Source organism: Phyllostomus discolor, chromosome 14, assembly GCF_004126475.2.
Source record: "Phyllostomus discolor isolate MPI-MPIP mPhyDis1 chromosome 14, mPhyDis1.pri.v3, whole genome shotgun sequence".
NCBI lineage: Eukaryota > Metazoa > Chordata > Mammalia > Chiroptera > Phyllostomidae > Phyllostomus > Phyllostomus discolor.
In genome coordinates, this window is record NC_040916.2 from 11254770 (window position 1) to 11275826 (window position 21057).

At 41.3% G+C, this 21057-nt stretch overlaps 1 protein-coding gene across 11 annotated transcripts; it reads left to right on the forward strand.

Annotated features, from left to right (window-relative positions):
* The first annotated feature begins 38 nt into the window (after positions 1-38).
* On the forward strand, positions 39-18996 carry TATDN3 (TatD DNase domain containing 3). 11 transcript variants are annotated; one of them, XR_004900600.1, is made up of 10 exons: positions 39-213; positions 1797-1829; positions 2958-3031; positions 3235-3319; positions 6851-6913; positions 10616-10725; positions 10888-10943; positions 12059-12224; positions 15830-15910; positions 18054-18236. XR_004900600.1 is itself a non-coding variant. In XM_036014977.1 (10 exons), the coding sequence occupies exons 1-10, from the start codon at positions 124-126 to the stop codon at positions 18195-18197; spliced, it is 849 nt and encodes a 282-aa protein (XP_035870870.1). In that variant the 5' UTR covers positions 39-123; the 3' UTR covers positions 18198-18996. The 11 variants fall into 11 exon arrangements, 9 of the variants coding, with proteins under 9 accessions (XP_035870870.1, XP_035870871.1, XP_028386566.1 ...); XR_004900601.1 differs by having other exon boundaries at positions 15833-15910; XM_036014977.1 differs by having other exon boundaries at positions 12059-12171; positions 18054-18996.
* The last annotated feature ends 2061 nt before the right edge of the window (positions 18997-21057 follow it).

Consider the following 21057-nt stretch of genomic DNA (forward strand, 5'->3'; position numbering starts at 1 on the left):
GTTCCACGGTAGGAAAGTGTCCGCGTGCAGTCGGAAACTCAGTCCGCCGCCGCAGCAGGGTTCCGGCTGAGGACCGCAGGCTGAGGCTCCGCGGGCGAGTCCAGGGCTACGCCCACCGCGGCGATGGGGACGGTGGGCGCGGGGCTGGTGGACTGCCACTGCCACCTCTCCGCCCCAGATTTCGACCGCGTAAGCGAGGGCAAGGCCTGCCGGGTGGGTGGGAGCGGAGACCCCCGTCCTCTTCCTTCAGGTTTCCTTTGCTCTCTTAAGCGGACAGAGCCCCAGATCCACCCAGGCCGGTCTATGGCCGGTGTGACTTGCACCTGTCCCCCTATTCAACCGCAATCATACTGATGTTTCATTCTGATCCGGAATAGCATAAACCCTCTGTCTCCACTTTAATTTGCTTTACCCGGTTATCGGAGTTCTTCCCCCTACCTCCGCTTGGTCCGGCTGAGAATGCACTTTCCCGTAAACACGGGCTCCCTCCTAGGCAATTAGAAGGAACAACGCACGCACAAGATCAGAGTTACAAAGTGTTTTACCCGCTACATTGGAAACTATAGGCTCATAATAGAGAAGGAAGAGCGGAGTCTACTGAGGGGAGCGGGGACGGTGGGCCAGCCAAACGAGAAGATTGGGTGTACGGGGGCGAGGAAAGTGGGCAGGTTGAATTTGGCACCTTCATGCTACCAAAATACTGAATGGAGCCTGGAGAGATGCTTGAAGCAAGAATAAAGAGGTTGTCAGGGAATAGGTGAGGTAGGTCAGTAAGAAGTTTGGATTTCATTAAAAGAACAATGCGAATCTAGTAAAGGTTTTTCTTTCCTTTTTAAGAGAGTGACAAGATCTGATATTCGTTTAAGAACTATTTTGCTGATGTGCAGCAACCGGATAGAGGAGAGCGAGGGTGGAAGCTAGAAGACCACTTTGGAAACTTTTGCAGTATGTAGACAAGAGATGATGATGGTTGCAAGGGAGTTTGAGAAAAGCAGATGGATTCCAGGTATATTTTACAGATTGGATCTGCAGTACATGCTGCAGAATTGAATGTGAGGAGGGAAGGAAAGAGGGGGCTTGATGCTGTCGGGAGGTTGGTGATGCTGTTTACTGAGATGAGGGAAGACAGGTTGGGAGGGGAGGCAGAAGGAATAGGTTTGTTGGGGAGAGAACAGAGTTATTTATGCTTGGTACCTGTTGAAGCCTAATATCCGTCCAAGTGGAGATGTCATATAGTCATTCTTAAATATGAATCTTGGGTTTTGGAAAGAATAATAGGCTGCAAACAACAATTGGGGTCTTATTAGCATAATAATAGTATTTAAATCTGTGAATAAGATCACTTAAACTGAGTAAAGAAATAGGAGCCTACGGTCCTGAAATCAGAAAGAGGAGAGAGAGCCAGTTAAGGAGACTTAAAGAGCAGCCAGTAAGAGAGAGTGGTGTCTGCAGGAGAGTGGCATTGCAGAAGCCAAGAGTGGAACATATTTCAGGACGGAAGGAGTGGACAAGTGAGGAGTTCCTAAATGCTGCTGAGGGGCAAAGTAGGAGGAGGACAGAGAAGTGTCCTTTACATTTGATAGTAACAGTTTCTGTTTTAGAGGGAAGAGGGAATAGATGCCAAGTTTTCTTAGAGAAAGAAAGAGGAAACAGAAGGCAGGTCAGTGTAGGTTCTTCACATTCCACCACACTGTTCCTCGCCATCATTGTCATTCTCTATGTTGCTTCAATACACACAGCTGAAGAGCAGTTACTTATTCCTCCAGAGTAACTGTGACAACTTCTGCTTATTTTAGGATCTGGATGATGTGTTGGAGAAAGCCAAGAAAGTAAGTCAATATCTATAACTGCTCTTTTCTTTTTGTTTGTTTTCCTTCTAATTTTAGATTAGAACAGTTTGAAATTCAGATATGCTCTGTTGATGCTTCAGTAATAATGTTACATTTATTGTGTTTACTATATAACAGGGGCTGACTAAGCCCTTTCTGTACATTATTTCATTTAATATTATGAAATAATATTACCGGTTGGCGGCTTAGGGGATCCCAACCCTAAGCTGCCGACTGGTAGCTACCAACAAGCAAAGCTCACCTGAGCTCTACCTCCTGTCCCCACCCCTCCCCCCACATCCACAGCAAGGCAGGAGGGGGTGGGGAGAGTGAAGCTTACCTGAGCTCTGCCTCTGGCCCCTTCCTATTCCTCCATAAAGCCAGCAAGGCTCACCTCCCCTTCCAACCACCCCCCCCACCCCCATCTTCCACAAAACTGGTCCAATGGTGCCAAATAGGCTGGAGACCACTGTTTTAGCTAACCATTGCCCATTTTATAGATGAGGAAACAAATCACACAGCTAGTAAAATGGTGCAGGCAAGAAAGTCCATTGAAAACACATTCCCCCAGCCATCATGCTCACCAGTAACATGGAACAGATTAGTCCATCTGTCAGCTCTAAAGTTAACATTATTCTGGAGATCTTGGAGAAATTATAAAAGTTTTCTGAGACATTTTATTTGGGAAAAATTATTAATTTTTGGAAGTGTTTATGAAACTCATTATAACTAGCATTTCATAATCTTTCCCAATATTGTCAATCAGAAGTGGCTGCCAGTACATTTTTATATACAGCCACTGTTCACTAGGACAGGTCAATCAGGAGTGTAGGCTTTGGAGTAACATAGGCCCAGTGATCTTGGGCAAGTTATTTGATTCCGTCTAAAATTCTGTCTGCTGATCATACAGTAGATTACAGCAATGCCTACCTCATAAGGTTGTGTAGATTAATTGAGGTGATGTTTATGTTCACTGAACATAGTAGCTGAAACATAGTAAGTACGCAGTGACGGCTATTATGATTATACTGATGGAGTGTAGATGAGCAAAGGAAGCTTTACATTTTTAAAAACTATATTGGATGTATATTACTCGAAACTAACTGCTCTGTTCTTTCTCTGTTTCAGGCCAATGTTATGGCTCTTGTGGTGGTCGCTGAACATTCAGGAGAATTTGAAAAGATTATGCAGCTTTCAGAACGGTATTACTTCTCATTAAGAACTTAAAGAGTTGCTAATAAAGATGCAGTTATGATATGTTTATAATATTGAAGATTACCATTTTTAAGAAGAATGAGAAGGAAAATATAAAATAGCCCTAAAAAATTCTTTCCTACTTATTCTTTAGAGCAACATTGTCTGCTAGCCTAATAGTCTACTTTCTCAATTCATTTTACACTTTTAGGTACAGCGGGTTTGTCCTGCCCTGCTTGGGGGTCCATCCTGTGCAAGGACTTTCACCGCGAGACCAAAGGAGTGTCACGTTAAAGGTAACAGTCCCATAAAACAAAAACCTTAACAAATGATGATCCCTTTGGCTCAGTAATCCTCCTTTTCCCGATGTGAAGTCTAAGACAATAATCTAAAAGAAGGAAATGCCACCTCCTTTCCCAAAGATGTTCATTGCAGAATTATTCGTAATAAAAAAAAAGGAGAAGCAGACTAGTGGCCCAGAAATAAAAGAATAATTAGTTCGCTTGTAGAGTGTTAAATGTAATGCATTTGTGGAAAATGAGGATTATAAGGTTTATGTAGCAACATGGAAAATGTTTACAGAATAATATAGGGAGAAAGGCAAGAGGCAAACAGCTTATTTGCTGAGTGACATCGTATGCAAACATATCCTATAGGGAAAAGACTACAAAGAAAAACACAGAAATGATAGTAGCTGTGACAATCTTGTAGAATTACAAGTGATTAGTTTTTACATTTTTAAAAATCATATTGTCATACTGATTTGGCAAAAAAGTGGTAAAATATCCAAAGAAATGTACAAACTCGTAAGTGCAGTACTCTAAGGGAACAGATGAGTTCAGGTACACAGTGTCTTTTTTGAATGTTGAACCACCGCATAGGAGTGCCCTTGGTCTGTTACACTGCATGGCTTTCATACCCTCTGTAAAAAAGATCCTACCCACGAGATCTCAGGGACTCACAATACCAGTGTGTCTTATATTTCCGACTTGTCAGGGAGATGCACAATCTCTTCAGTGCCTGATTACATAATGAGACCAAGAGCCCCATTTTGAAGAAGGGAAGACTTTGTGTTACCTATAAATAAATTAAGATACGAGGTCTGTCATTTTTTATGATAACAAATTTGTATTCCTACATTTGGATACCCCAGATAGCTCTCCTTATTTTGAAACAAAATTACTTTTAATTCACTTTAGGTAAAAAAGTAAATGCATATTCTTTAGCTCTCCTGAGTTGTTGATGTGGTAAAAGAAGCTAAATTGCCAGAGAGCTACAACTTCCATAACGTTGGGGGTCATAGCAGGATGGCATTTGTTTCATTTATGTAGAGATTTACGAGTACAGTAATAGGCATTCATCCAGTTAGTCGGGCATGTGTTTGCTGAGCACCTACTGCATTGCAAGCGCTGTAGAGTAGTGTCTCTCTCATGAAACTAGATTCTGGATCAGGGCAGACAATGAATAGTTAGATACGTGAACAGGGAAACTCTAGGTAGCGCTGAGTGCTTTAAAGACAGTAAAACAGTAAAGACAAGAGTTATGTGATAGGGATTGAGGGTGCTGGGCTTTAGATTGTGTGGCCCAGGGGGGCCTCTCTGAGGAGCTGGCCAAACAGAGAGAGGGGTCAGGGTGTTGTAGGCAGAGGAAACAATGACCTAGGATAGGAACGAGCTTGATGTGGTCAAGGAGGGGAAAGGAGGCTGACGGGACTAGAGGGAAGGGAAGTCCTAGTGGCGACGTCAGCAGGATTTGACAGGGGTCACCTCCTACAGAGCCCTGTTAGATTTCACATCAGTGGGGGATTTCAAGTGAGGACTGACAAAACGTGATGTGTGTTTTGAAAAGAACCCCTTCACGTTTGAAGAATGGTATGAAGAATGAATTTTGAAGAGGGTAAAAATGAAGAAGGGAATACAGCGAGAAGGTATTGCAGTAGTGCATGTGAGAAGTGATGGTAGACTGGGCCAGAGGCAGCAGTGGAGGTGAAGAGAAGTAGATGATTTTGGTGTATTTTTGGTATGAATGTAGAACTGATAGGACTGTTTAACTTACAAAAGTAATTAACATATCAATAATGTACTGGAAATTCTAGACGGTTAAAGTAGATACAGACTTGTCAAATCTCAGGGTGGCCCTCTGGAAGAGACCAGAGATACGCAGTTACTCCTACTTTGGTCCTAGTGTGTATTCCACACCGTCATTTGGTTCTCACGTAGTGATTAGACCGTGAGCCCCTGACAGGTGGGAGGAGGCTAGGGCTGTAGCGAGCATTCATCACATTAGCTTGGTTTACAAACTGGCAATTGCCTAGCATCACACAAATCTTTCAACATATTCCTGAATTCATTTATTCAATACACATTATTACCAGGCAGGGTTCAGGTCCCAGGGATACTTTGCAGAACCACCATTCGCTGGCCACCATCTGCTGCCCCTACGGGCAGGTCAGTTGCTCTCCGGTTGGCTCCTGCCCCTGCGTGGCCCACCGCACTCATTTCGGTTGTACACGTGACCCCTGCTCTAGAGGTTCTGAAGCCTAAACATTTTCTTTAATGAAAAATCTATGGTAATCATTTAAAATCATTCAACATAAACTTTCTTTCCTTTTCCCCCTGTGCCTTATTCTTTCTTTTCCTCCTTTCTTTTTTCTCTCTCCCCTCTTCCTTTAGCAGCATATTGGAAATAGCCTGTGCTTTGAAGTCAGAGATCCCTGAGCTACTGGTGTCTATGATCTGTGGCCCTTAACTTTGCCAAGTCTCAGTTTCCTCGTGTGTCAATCATGAATGATTATATAGTAGTAGTATTCCCAATCATAGTGTGGAGAGATACAGGATCTTTAAAAACCCCATAACAGAGCCATTAGCTGTTAGGGAACACCCTCTCTGGTATCCAGTGTTGTATACTCAGCTCCTCATGACAACATGAATTCCTCTCTACGGATTTGCTGGAAGGTATTTCTGAGGCGTTCACTCACTCTCCCTCATCTCCTTTTCTCTCTCTCGAGGCATAATTGTAAAATCTCCTCCTGTTCCTCTACCATCTGTTTTCCTTCCCCTTTAAAATTCCCCCTCATTCTGATTATTCTCAGTAGAAGTACCTTGTAATTTACATATCCTGTGACCAAAATCCTTAAAGTACTTTCAAAGAAGTAAATTTTCCTTATATTTGTCTTTCTCGTGCCTTACCAGGGAAACCTCACAGGGTAGATTCTCTGAGTAACATAGTAATATCATGGAAAGTAATGGTATGCAGTTACTCCAATGGTTGACAAACAAGCATAAATTTGATAGTTAGTGTTTATATTGTTGAACCTTTAGGACAAAAATAGACTAAACAGGATTATAAAGATAAAAGGAATCAGTAAAAATTGTACATAGGATGTGTGGGGTTATCACTATTATAAACTCATAAACCACCAGTACCCTAAGAGGAGAACATAACGTAATTTACTCCCTGAAACTCACTCACAAAAGTGCCCACCTGGTGGCTTTCTTCTGTCTTGCTCAGATGTTCCTGGAAATCAAAGCCGTCCTCTAAAATGCCAGGAAATGCTTCCTAAGCAGAAGGAGGTGTTTAAGTGTGAATCTTTATATAAACAGTTGTGTTCTTGTGAACTGAATGGGGATGGGACGTTGCTGCTTAAATTTCCAAACAGAAGCGCTTGCCATTGTAGGAGGACTACTATTCCTAGTTCCTCAACCAGTTAAAGGAATAGAATGGGTGTAAAGGACCCAGTACAGCATAGTGCCCAGCATGTCATATGTGTTTGTAAAATGTCAGGTTCCTTCTCCTAGTTTAACAAATATACTTTCTTTTTCTCCCAGGATTTGGATGTAGCTTTGCCCATTATTGAGAATTATAAGGATCGACTGTTGGCCATTGGAGAGGTAAACACCAATTAGCTGATCAAATGATATATGATCTGATTCAGACTTTGATATATGAAAATAATCCTTGCATCAGTATTGGTGATTATAACTGACTTGGGTGATTATATTCACCCCATTCAGCTGAATGATAATTTATCAATACTTCCTCAATAAGCAAAAGAGCTTGGGATGAAACAATAGAAAGCCTTACCATAGGCTTGTGTTAATACTTTATTAGCATTTCTATATATTATGCTTTTTTTTTGCTTACATATGGGTCAGCTCTCTAGTAATTTCAAGTAGTATATACAAGAGAAAAAGCTAAGATGGTGGACTAGGTACACATAGTTCGCCTCCTCACACAACCGCATCAACATTGCAACTAAAGTACAGAACAACCATCATTCAGAACTGCCAGAAATCAGGCTGAATGGAAGTCCTCCAAGCATGGAATTAAAGAAGAAAACACAGCGAGACTGGTGAAAGGGGGGGAGAGACAGAACTGGCTGGTCCCACACCCACGTGTGGCAGATAAAAATTGGGAGGGGTATCTCGGGAATCAGGGGTCCCAGCCCCATACCAGGCTCCCCAGCCCAGGATTCTAGTGCCAGGAAGATAAGTCCCCATAACTTCTGACTATAAAAACCAGCAGGGATTGAAGCTGTAAGAGACAGAAATCGCTGGATTCCCAGGCAGTTCCTCTTAAAGAGCTCACACACAGGCTCACTCAGACTCACTCCCTCTGAGCTGCAGGTTGGAAGAAGCAGATTAAAAGGCATCATGGCATATGGGCAGGAGCTAAAGTGTCTGGCATCAGGGGGGCAGCTTTCTTCCAGACAGAAGTGTTGGCAGAGGCCATTATTCCTTTTCTGAGCCTTCTCCCCACAGAGCCCCAGAGCTGGGAAGTGGGTGCCATATCTGAGTCTCCATCAACCTGGCTAACACTGTTTGCCCCACCCTGGGTGAATTCCTGAGGCTCCACCTCACCCCACCCAACTTTCAGGGCCCCCCAAGCTGTTTCTAGTGGCTTTTCCACACAGTTGGCTGGTCTTGGCTCATGCTTCAGATTTTCCTAAATCATCTCAGGCAAGCAGCATATGGCCTCAGTGAGCCCCATACCTCTCGCTCAGTGGCCCCAGGCCCAGCACTAGAAGCAGCTGGCCTTGGCTCACAGCTTGGCCTCGCCTGGGTGTATCTAAGCCCAGCACACATAGCAGCCATCTGCAGATCACTTTGTAGCTTATGCTGGGTGCCCCCGGGACAGAACACAGGCAGTGGCTGACCTTGGTCTGCACCTTCCAGGAAGCCCCAGAGCCTGCACACCCAGTGGACAGCTACAGGCCACATTGGAGCACCATCACCTAACCACCTCCACAAGCAACACACTCAAGAGGTGGACTCAGTGGGCACCAGAGCCCTGCTAAAGTAAATCCTGCTCTGTGGAGTAGGCCCCTGCATAGCTGATCCTCCATGGTGGTTGAAAGTTGGTGGTCAGTGATCACAGCCAGGCATTGTAGCTGACTGGCCTCAGTAAACCCCTCCAGTTGACCTGCCAACAGTATAACCAAGGCTCGACTAAAACTAGAGGGTGTACACAGCCCACACAGTGGATGTACCTGAGTATCCAGCTTGGCTGTTGGGGAGGCTATGCCACTGGACCCTACAGGACACCTACTGCATTAGGCCACCTTACAAGCCAGGGAGTTATAGCAGCTTCACCTAATACACAGAAGCAAACAGAGGGAGGCTGCCAGAAGGAGGAGACAGAAATATGTCCCGAATGAACGAGCAAAACAAAATTCCAGAACTAAGCACAAGCAAAAGAACTAAGCACAATGGAGACAAGCAATCTACTACATTCAGAATTCAAAACACTGGTTATAAGGATGCTCAAGGAACTTAGTGAGAATTTCAGCAATATAAAAAAGGACATGGAAACCATAAAAAAAAAACAGAAGTGAAGGCTACACTAACTGAAATGAAGAACAATTTATAGGGAATCAACAGTAGATTGGATGAAGCCAAGAATCAAATTAGCAACTTGGAATATAAGAAAGCAAAAAACACCCAATTAGGGAGGAGGAGGGTATAACGAGGTTCAATGGCAATGGAAAAAAACAATAATAACTTAAAAAATAAAAGTACTTTAAAAATATCCATTTAGAACAAGAAGAAAAAAATAATTAAAAAAAATGAGGACAGTGTAAAGAACCTCTGGACAACTTCAAGCATACCAACATCTGCATCGTGGGAGTGCCGGAAGGAGAAGAGAGAGAAAGCAAGAAATTGAAAACCTATTAGAAAAAATAATGACAGAAAACTTCCCCAACTTGATGAAAGAAATAGACATACAAGTCCAGGAAGTGCAGAGAGTCTCAAGATGAACACAAAGAGGCTCACACCGAGACATCATAGTTAAAATGCCAAAGGTTAAAGATTAAGAGAAAACCTTAAAAGCAGTTAGTTACCTACAAGGAGCTCCCATAAGACTGTCTGCTGATTTCTCAAATTTGGCAGCCTAGAAGGGAATGGCAAAAAGTATTCAAAGTAATGAAAAGCAAGGACCTACAGCCAAAAATACTCTACCCAGCAAAGCTATCATTTAGAATCAAAGGATATATAAGGAGCTTCCCAGACAAGAAAAAACTAAAGGAGTTCATCACCACCAAGCTAGAATTACATGTAATATTAAAGGGTCTTCTTTAAGAAGAAGATCAGAAATATGAACAATAAAATGACAATAGATAAATATTGTCAATCAATTAATTCTAAAAAACAAACAAGCAGAAGAAAAACAATCATCGATACAGAGAACATTTTGATGGCTGCCAGATGGGAAGTGTGTTGGGTGGATGGGTGAAGAAGATGAAGGGATTAAGAAGTACAAATTCATTGTTACAGAATAGTCAGGGGGTGTAAAGGACAGCATAGGGGATATAGTAGCCAAAGAATGTATTTGCATGACTAGTGGACATGGACAACTGTGTGGGGATTGCCTGGGAGGGGGAGGTTGATCAAGGGAGGCAAACGGGGGAAAATTTGGACAACTGTAATAGCATAAACAGTAAAATATAATAAAAAAGTAGTATATACAAACATTTTAAACAGGGCAGAGTGTAATTAGAGAACACTTCTATTAAACAATTAGCAGGTATAAGACATTGTTATCACTTGGTAATACATTTCACTTCTAGTTAAAGATAAAGATAAAAGATAAGAATAACAGATAAACCAGAATATAGATTATAACAATGCATGCCAAAATAGTATCAAGGAAAGCAGTCATTCATCATCTTTCCTGTCCAATGTGATGACCACGTGCAGCACTCGGCATGTGACTGATCCAGATTGGGGTGTGCTCGTTAAGGATAAAACACACAGAGGGTTCCAAAGTCTTAGCACCCCAAAGACTTCATGTAAAGTAACTCAATCATTTATACATTGACTATGTATTAAAATAATAATATATTACTGTATAGTAAGAATGATAACATTTTGGGTGTACTGGATTAAATACATTTAATATTATTGAAATTAATTCCACCTGTTTCTTGTCAGTGTTTTTGATGTGGCCACTAGAAAACGTCCGTCATGCATGTGGCTTGCACGGGTGGCGCCCATTATATTCCTCTTGCGTGCTGTCCAGGCACCACTCCATAGCACGACTTTGGGGTTCAGTAAACCACAAACATTTCACTCTGTTTTCCTTTTCTGTCGTAGGTGGGGCTTGATTTCTCCCCTAGATTCGCTGGCACTGATGAGCAGAAGGAAGAACAAAGACAAGTCCTAATCAGACAGGTCCAGCTGGCTAAAAGACTGGATTTGCCTTTGTAGGTTCCCCAGTCATCTTTCCATAGTAACAGCTATAGAGCAAGTTAAATAATGATTCTTTTGAAATGGAGCTCTCCATTTCTTTTTCTCGGAATTACTTTAATAGAACAAAGATCATGTTATCACACTAAGTACATAACGGGAATTTTTTTGTTAAACAGAAATGTTCACTCACGCTCAGCTGGAAGACCCACCATCAGCCTCTTAAACGAGCAAGGTATTTAGGTTCCTGAGACAAATGTGCCTACTGTTTAAGTTTGATCATTCCAGGCCATATCCTCACAGGAAAAGCCATGTTTTAATTTGATTTCTTAAATGGGAGGCAAAGGGGCAAGGGTGGAGGTGGAGATCATCTAAAGTGATTTTGCAAGTTAGCCTACTGTTTATAAGGTTTCCAGTGTGATTATATGTATCAGGCCAGGATAAAACAAATGAAAAATTGGATTAAGTAATTTATATTCCTGAAGTAGAAATGTATCTCATATGTATCATATTCTCAAACTTTTAAAAGTGCTATGTACAGTAAGAAATATATTCTGATACTCAATATAAACACCAAAAAAATACCATGTTTTGGTATTAAGACTTTATTTTGAGACTCAGTGTGTTCACACACAGAAAACTGACAAAATTTAAAAAACAGTATGTCCGTTGTGTATAGGTGTATGTACGTGTGTACCTGCACACACACATACAAGCACACACTGGTCGGTCCTGACCCACTAAATTGGTTACATAACTGACTTGTGGCTGTAACCCACTAAGGTCACAACCGCTATTTGAAAAACTGCATCAAATAGTGAAGTAAACGTAACTGCCTGCAACTGGAAAGCGTTGTGTTTCTCAGTGATGGGCGCCGAACCCTTTTGGCATCACTGAGAAGGTGATTGTTACGGAGGCCGAGCAGCCGCTCTTCAGGACCTGGAGGTGGTTTTATGAAGCGAACTCAGCTGTTCGACCCGCGAGTCAGTTCGCTCCCACTTCTTCCTCCACGGGCCTTCTGGCTGAGGGCTGCTTGACGGCGGCGTAAGAACCTCCTGCTAGGAGCAGTAATTCGACAGCTCTCAAACTCCTGGGAAATGATGATATAGGAAGATTAAATAATTGTTTAAAAATTCCTACTTCAATTTTATTTAATAGTTTTATTCTGAAGATTAAGAATTTACTGTACTTTCATTCTACTGTGCGCTCATCCATCCTTTAGAAGTCATAGAACTTCAACTTTGTATCATAGTGACCAGATTTCTGGTCTTTCTCGTTCAGCCTGATGAATGGAAAACCTCTCATTGAGGAAATAAATTGGAAGCCTGATCTGTCTTTTATTTTTGAGAGGTGCTGACAAAGTGCTGCTCCATGCGTTTGACGGTCGGCCATCCGTAGCCATGGAAGGAGTAAAAGCTGGGTACTTCTTCTCAATTCCTCCTTCTGTCGTAAGAAGTGGGCAGGTAAATTCTTTCAATAAACTTCATCTCACACTTTGTGAAATACACTTTAAAATATGAGCTTTTATTACATACTTGTGATATTATTCTAGTTACATTATAAAAATTAATCGTATGTCCCAACCTTATGTCAATATCATACTACCATGATTATATTAGATTTACAGTAAATTTTTTGAATGATTTTATTTTATTTTTAGAGAGAGGAGAAGGGAGGGAGGAAAAGAGGGAGAGAAACATCGATGGGTTTCCCCTCGTACACACCCTGACAGGGGGCCAAACCGGCAACCCAGCATGTGCCTTGACCGGGAATCAAACCAGCAACATTTCGCTTTGTGGGATGACACTCCAAACTGAGCCACACTGGTCATGTGGGAATTTAGCTCTTTTTTTTTTTTTTTAGAGTACATTTGTTAGCTGGGGACATTGAAACAAGGAAGGGCATAGGAGAGAACAAACAACAGAAAGCTGGTGCAGGGCTGCTTTGGCTCTCTAGAAGTGTGACAGGAGAGAAATGAGAAAGCAGAGTAAAGGGGTCCTGGAGACAGGTGCAGGGGGTGAGCCTAGGATGCGCTGCCACTGCCCACTGCGCCCCTGGTGTCAGGTCTTGAGCAGTCCTTGGAGTTGAGGAGATGCACTCCCAAGAGAGAAGATGGGAAAGGAAAAGGCATGGACGTGCTCCCCAGAGCGGGAGCACACCAATTAGCTCTTTGTTTTCAAAATCATTTTGGCTATTCAAAGTCCCTTGCCTTCCCATCTATATTAGAATCAGCTTGATTTCTACAAGAAAAGCTGGCTGGTACTTCTATTGGGAGTACATTGAATCTGTAGATCAATTTGGGGATAATTGATGTGAACACACTAGATCTTTGATTTCTTTGGTCATTGTTTTATAGTTTTCAACATACAAATCCTGTATGTATTAGATTTATCCCTGTTTCTTATTTTTCATTCTATTTTAAACAATACTGGTTTTAAAATGTCAATGGTCAATTATTCATTGCTGGTATATAGAAATACAATTGATTTTTATATATTAAATTTTTATCAAGTGACCCTGCTGAATTATTCATTAGTGCTAGTAGAACTTTTTAGGTTTTTCCAGATTTTTTATGGATTTGTTGACTAAAGATACAGTTGCCTTTTCTTTTCTAATATTTGTGCCCTTTATTTCTTTTTCTTGCCTTATTTCATTGGAAACAGCTACTAGTAGAATGTTGATTAGAAGTGGTAAAAACAGATACCCTTGCCATTTTCCTGATCAGGGGAAAATATTCATTCTTTTGCCATTAAGTATACTATCAGCTGCAGGTTTTTTTATAGGGTTAAGGAAGTCCCTTGTCTTTCTAGTCTGCTGAGAGTTTTTATAAAAAATGGATGTTGGATTCTGTCAAACACTTTTTATGCATCTACTGAGATGGTCATATAGTTCTCTTCTTGGCATGTAAATTATATTGACTGATTTTCTGATGTTGAACCAATCTGTCATTCCTAGGATAAAGTCTACTTGATCATATTATCCTTTTTACAGTTTCTTAGGTAGAACCTTAGATTATTTGAAACCTTTCTTATTTTCTAACGCAGTTATACTATTAATGCAATAGTTGCATTAAGACTCACCACTCATAGGTACAATCCACAAATTTTGATATATACTGTGTTTTCGCTTTCTTACAGTTCAGAATGCCTTCTGATTTACCTTGTGATCTCCTCTTTGACCATAGTGATTATTTAAAGTATATTGTTTAGCCTTGGCTAGTGTGACTCAGTGGATTGAGCCCCCTCCTGCAAACCAAAGGGTTGCCAGTTCAATTCCCGGTCAGGGCACATGCCGGGGTTGTGGGGCCAGGTCCCCATTGGGGGTGCACATGAGAAGCAACCACACATTGATGTTTCTTTCCCTCTCTTCCTCCCTTCCCCTCTGTCTAGATAAAAAATAAATAAAATCTTTTTTTAAGCATATTGTTTAATTTCCAAATACTTAGTAATTTTCTTGTTATCTTTCCATTACCAATTTTTACTTTAATTCTACTGTGTTCAAGAAACATACATTGTATGATTCTGTCTTTTAAATTGGTTGAGGTTTGTGGAATGGCCCTCAATATGGTGCACGCTTAACGAGAACGTGCATCCACCTCTTATGGGGCAGAGAGTTCTGGGGGTGTCGGTTGGTAGTTGCCCAAGATCAGTTTTCTTTTTCCTACTTTCATACTTTGTAGGAAAACTTATTTAGTAGTAATCTTTTGCTGTGGCGTGTTTCTTTTTTAAAACTAAAATTCTACTTTTTCTAATTTTAAAGATGATATTTGTACATTATATAGAACATTGAATCACTTCCAAAAAGAACAAATTTTAAGTCAGTCCAAATGCTACCACTCAGGCAACAATTACTAATGTTGATCGACATAAAATAAAATCATCTTACTCTTTTTGTTTTGAGTTAGCTTCATGGGTATCTGTGTCGATAAATGTGGGCTTATGTCATCTTTAAAATGATCTCATAACATCTCATCATATGGGTGTACCACAATGTATTTAAGCACCACCTTGAGTCAGTGATTTTCAGCAGGTGAACTGCAAGAATTTCTGAAACATGCAGTGCCTGACTGTTTAGTCAGGGGCATGAACTTAGACTGTCAAATAAAAAAATGACAGCAGCCAACACAACAGCTGTGTGGTAGGACTGAATCAAACTTACACCTATGTTTTTGCCATACCAGCAAAAAATATATTTTTAGTATGCCACAGAATTTTAGTAATTAGTTTATGTGTGCCATGAGATGAAGAAAGGTCGAAAATCGCTGCCTTAAGTAAAGGTTATATTGATTCTCATTTGTCACTGCTAGAAGCAGTACCTCAGTGAGTACCTGTGTACACCCACAGTCCGTACGCACACGCTTGTGCAGTGATTCCCTGCAAATGGAATCACTCAGGACAGGGTGTACATTCGTAAATTTTTTGTTAAATTGTTACATTTTCTTAAGGAACCTTATACTAGTTTAACCTTTATTGGCCAACAGTGTGTGAACATACTTTTGTCTGTGCTTTTGAAATTTTAATCTTAAAACGATTTGATATAACAATATTCTACTCTGCATCACGTGTCTCCTCATTTTTTACTTTAAAAGTGCAGTGGCAACAAAAGAATTATGTTCTTGGTATAAAACTCATTGAGTTCATCGCAATCCTTATAGTCCAGACAAAAAATTATACATAATGAAAATAAAGCCATCTACCACGCAGCCTAAAATGTGGGTATGAACTTTGGATTTATAAACATAAAGCCTTGAGTGACTTCAGGCAGACAGAAGAAAGGAACACCGGTGTGGTGGCGGGGGGGGGGGGGGGGGGGGGCGCGACACAGCCCCTCCGCAGATCCTTCCGCGGGCTGGTGATGCGAGTGCTTGGCGCCCCCGCAGCGTGTGCAGTTGGTGACCGCTCCCTGGTCCCCGGAGTCTCTGGGTAGTTTTCGGCAACGAATGTTTCTGTTTAAATCTACTAGTTATAGAATGATGAGAACATGAACATTTATTAATTAAATATTAAAGTATGAATTTTTAAGTTCTTGCAGAATAGGAGGCATTGGCACGTGGGTTTGGTGTTCCTTTTGTTATCTTTATTACTCGTGTTTGAAACTTACTAGTTTTCTCTTTTCTCCAAGAAGCAGAAACTGGTGAAACAATTGCCTTTAACCTCAATTTGCTTGGAAACAGATTCACCTGCACTAGGACCAGAAAAACAGGTAAATGATTGTCTGAGTTCTACATTCTTTAGATTGTATCTTTCATTTGAACTATTTTTGATTTAGCTGTGTTTCTTGTTACAGTGTAACTACAACGGAACCCTTTTTTAATGCCAGGTTGAGAGGTTATATTAACTTAATTTCAGGTCTTTTCTAAATATTACTGTTGGGCCCCGAAGAATATTATTTTATTATGTAATACTGAGAGCCAGACCAATGCAGCAAAAATCTCGGTGTCGAGAGTCAGCAAGGCCTGGATTCAAATCCTGTCCCTGCTACCCACTAGCTGTGTGACTCTGGACAAGTTAGTCTCTCTGAAACTTTCTTCATTCATAAAATGTGGGCAGAATAATGGTAAAATACTTTAAAGTATCACAGTGAGAATTAAATGGAGTACTGCATATGAAAGTGCCTAGCACTATCTGGTACATAGTAAAGAGGCTCAATAAATGTTTATTTTTGTGGTTTTAATTAGCATGTTATGATGAGGCACTATTTCTCCCAGTGTAAGTATTGATATATAGTCATAGATTTGTTTATGTGATCTTTGTTGTACTCGTGTTATTGCAGGCCACAAAGAATTACAGTTTAAATATTGCTACTACTTTAAATCATACTTTCCTCAAAGGAAGCCGCAGTATCTGCCTTGTTTGTGGTAGACGGTGCCCGTTTCCCTCCCTCCCGACGTGCGGTTCCCTCGAGGCGCCGGCTGCCCGTCAGGTAGATCTGTCTCCACGCCTGCAGGACTCAGAGGTTTGGGAGCAGTAAGGATGCGGTGGTTAACAAACTGTAACTGTCTGTGATTGCAGTGCGACGTTTGCTCACGAATGTCCAGTTAGCTACACATTTTCATAAGTCAGCTCCTACAAGAACATAGGAGACAGAGGAAAGAGGAACTAGAGGGTCACAACTCCTGTTTGTTTGCTCGTTTGGGTGCAGGACAGAATGGTACAGAGTTGCCTTCCTGATTGACATAAAACAGAAGGAAAAGGCCCCAGTGTTTTTTCCTTGAACAGAAATGAATGCCAAGTGCTGTTGTAACTCAATTTTATATGTGTATTTAGTTGATCTGATAAAAATTGTGAGTTTCTGGCATAATGCCTTGCACGTAGTACTCAAAACATTTATTGAATAAGTGAATTTTTAACTGAATATGCTGTTTGTTAAGTAAATGTGTTTATTCTAGAAAATTAGAAATCACATAAAGTCATAAACTAGAAAACAGAACCGTCTACCCCCAGAAGGTTACCGCTAACTGTAGCGGGTAAGAACATAAACTCTGGTGTCCGATTGCACAGGTTCGAACCTCAGCCAGGCTACTTACCAGCTGTTTAGGATCCTTTCTCACCTATGAAAAGGGATGCTAGTAATAATAGTACCAACGCACAGAGTAATTGAGGATCAACTGAGAAATTTCACAAAAAGCTTAGAACACAACCTCTCCTACAGTATGCTTAAATAAATGCAAGTAGGTGTGTCCTTCCAGACTTTATATATCACATAGATACACATATGTACTTTTCATAAATGTAGGGTTAGTCTGAACACATCATTTCATAACCTGCTTTTATTGACTTTAGAGAGAGAGAGAGACATCGATGTGAGAGAGAACATCAGTTGGTTGCCCCCTGTACAGTCTCCTGACCAGGGATCGAACCCACAACCTTTTGGTGTATGGGACAGTGTTCCAACCAACTGAGCCACCCGGCCGTGGCTGGCATTTCTTGAATCAAACTGTGATGTAGCCTATGATGTGAAGAGGCCAAGCAGCAGTAGCATTGACCTTTACAAGCACTCAGTTAAGCTGCAAAACAAAGGACAGCCAGTCTGTCAGTCATGCAGGCCACCAGTGTCCACTGTTTGCAGCCTGCTGGATGCTGGGACCTCAACTGTTAATACCCCAGGGCTCTCTTCAGGAGCAACACACACTTCAGTCAGTGTTACAGCTGTAGCTTTTAAGTTCAGCCTTTCTCCCCCAGCCTCACTGCCCTCCTCCACCCCTCTATGGTCCCCCCAACAGTAAAAAGAGCTCATCAGTTGTTTTTACCAACTCCTTTTCTTCTGTGTTCTCTGCAGTCTTCAAGGATCGCTTGCTTCTCTTGACAGTCACGTTTGATTTAGTGTCTGCTTTGTTCCGTTTCAGGTGCGGAATGAACCCCAGAACATTGCCATTTCCGCAGAGTATATTGCCCAGGTGAAAGGGATCTCCGTGGAAGAAGTCGTGGAAGCGACAACGCAGAACGCGCTGAAACTGTTTCCCAAGCTTCGGCACCTGCTCCACAGATAGCATCAGAACCAAACCAACTGCAGGGGGCAGCATTCGAGAGAAAGAAGTGTCCCGATTGAGAGCCTGAACTGAGGACCTGCAGAAATCCTTATATTGGGATACAGAAGATTGCAGTTTTAGAGAACTGTTTCTCTTAGAAGTAAAACAGGGCTTGGATCCTGAAACCCTGGGTTCTGATTCTGCCTTGTGCTGCTTTCCAATGAACGGAGACCTGGCAGGAGCCTGGGACACACCACCCTGCTTCTTTCTGTGCCCCCTTAGACAGAACCACCACGTGAGCTGACGCCATTTCTTCTGCAAGGGTGGCTCCCGCGGGTGAGACGTAGGCGCCCCCAAGAAGGCGTGGGTGTGGCCAGAGTTTCACCCTCACCCCCATCTCTTCCTGTGGGACCTGTCTAGCGGAAGGGGACCTTCTGGTTCCTTACACTGTCCGAAATCGCCTCTTTTCTGGGTTTGTAAAATCGGACTTTTAGTCTTTGAATTATGTCTTTTTAAGAGAAGAATGTACAAGGTTTTATATTGATCTTAGATTGTGACTTAGGAGGCCAATGTTTATGCAATCACTTGTTAAATACCAAACCCAAAAGTTTAGTTAATAAACTGATTTTGTTTCCGTCTGAATTTTGTCACATGTTTAAAATGTAAATAGCTTTATTAAACAGGTACTTGATGATTTTTGCCTATACTAAAATTTTATATTTTTAAGTTTTAAAAACCTGAGGCATAAAAAGAGTTCTGTGGGTGGATGGTGGTAATGCTAATAAAACAATGTGAATGTACTTTATGCCACTGAACTATACACTTAAAAATTATTAAGGTGGTAAATTTTGTTATATGCATTTTACCACAATTTGTTGAAAAATCTTGTGTAGTTTACCAGGTCGTATGATCCATACCAAAGCCTGAATTTTTAACTTTGTTAAATTATTTAAACAGCAAATGCTAGAAAACGTACCAATCATGGAAAAAATTAACTTCCTGAAAAGCAAAGTGATTTTACATAATCTTCAATGTTTTGAAATTTACAGAGGAATTAAAACTCGTTCTGGGGCCAATTGTCCGCTAAGAAGCTGGGTGGGGTGCCTTTCTCACCCGCCCACCGCATCATGACAGGTGAGACCCTGCATTTGCCAGGGGTTTTGTTAAAACTGGACTCCCGAGCTCTCCTTCAGTTCACCGCTCTTTCCTGTTTCCTACCCGCTGCCCACGTTTGCTCTGTCGAACTTTCACCTCTAAATCCTTTACGATCCGACTGAAAGGACTTCACCTTACCTGATCACCCCAGCCAGACATCATCCCTGCCTGTAAATTATAGCCTTTTTTTTTTCATTTAGTCATCAACTTGTTTGTTTCATTTATTACACGAACAGTTACTGAGCCCATCTAGTCTAGGCCAAAAACTACAGAGAGGAATAAGATATCACAATTTAGTAGGGAAGGTGGACAAGTGACAAATAATTGCAAAGCAATGTGAGAAGCACCATGACAAAGGAGGGGAAAAGTGCCATGAAACCAGTCTGACAACACTTAACACACTCCTTTTCAGCAGGTTTTCCTTGTGTGTGTTTTTTACCTTGAGATTGCAAGGCTTTTGAGAACATGCCTTTTTCTGTAAGTTTTTTTTTTTGTTTAGAGGGAAGGGAAGGGAGGAAAGAGAGGGAGAGAAATATCAATGTGTGGTTGCTCCTCATGTGGCCCCCACTAGGGACCTGGCCCGCAACCCAGGCATGTGCCCTGACTGGGAATTGAACTGGTGACCCTTTGGTTCACAGCCTGCGTTCAATCTACTGAGCTACACCAGCCAGGGCAAGAACATGCCTTTTTTTTGTTTGGTCTTTGCATAGCCTGACACAAGGTTTGTAACATCATATGCTCTCACATGTCTTTTAAATAAGTGAATGGAGGCTGTAAGTTCAACTGACTGCAGCTGAGAAGTCAAATATTTAATTTTTCAATCTTTTCTTTGGAACAGATATTGGCTATTATGTACCTTTTTACTGTTTTTTTTTTTTTTGTGATGTGCATTTTTCTTCTCTAGCCTACAAATATATTAAAAACCATTCAAAGACTTCCTAATGTTAAAAATTCTGAAAAATAGAAATAAACTCTCTTGATCTGAAAAAGCAAATCCTTTGCATTCTGTAGGCATTGGCTTCCCCAGCTGAAAAGCACCCCCCTCCACCCTGAGATGTGGTGACCTTCTTTATTAAAAGGAAATATTTATTATTCTGACTCTTGCCTTTTTTTTACTCTAGCAAGAATCAAAGAAATTGTATTATTCTTTAAATAAAAAAAGAAAAATATCAGCTCTTTCCTTTCATTATTAGGCAACCGGGAGTTCATCTTACCACTTTGCCTCCTGCTTGCGCTTGCTCACTGCTCATCTGTACTCATACCTCAGAGTTCAGTTTCTGGACATGCCCTTTTCCTCCTTTTGACTAAATACTTCAAAGCAACATAAATGGCATTTCATTTACAGGATTGGAGTAACGTAGAAAGGGTTTCCAGAGATGGTTGTATGCTTCTCAGAGCCTAGCTTTTCCAGCAGAAGCAAATCTCACTGTCCCTTTTAAATTACGGGCAAGTCTGTGCTAAGGATAACAAAGTCAATCAGAAAGATAGAATGGAAAGAGATTAGATAATTCAGGGATTGTCAGGGTTACAAGTTTAAACATGCGGCTGCAGGCAAAAACATCCTGGTAGGCAGGCCCTCCTCCTTCCCCTATGTTCGGTAACTCCAAAACAAGCAGACGTCTAAAAAAGATGACTCCTTTGGCCACCATCCCTGTAATTCGTGAACAATCTGAGTGGTATTTATACTTTAGATGTTAAAAATCATGCACATAGCTTCTCATTTCCG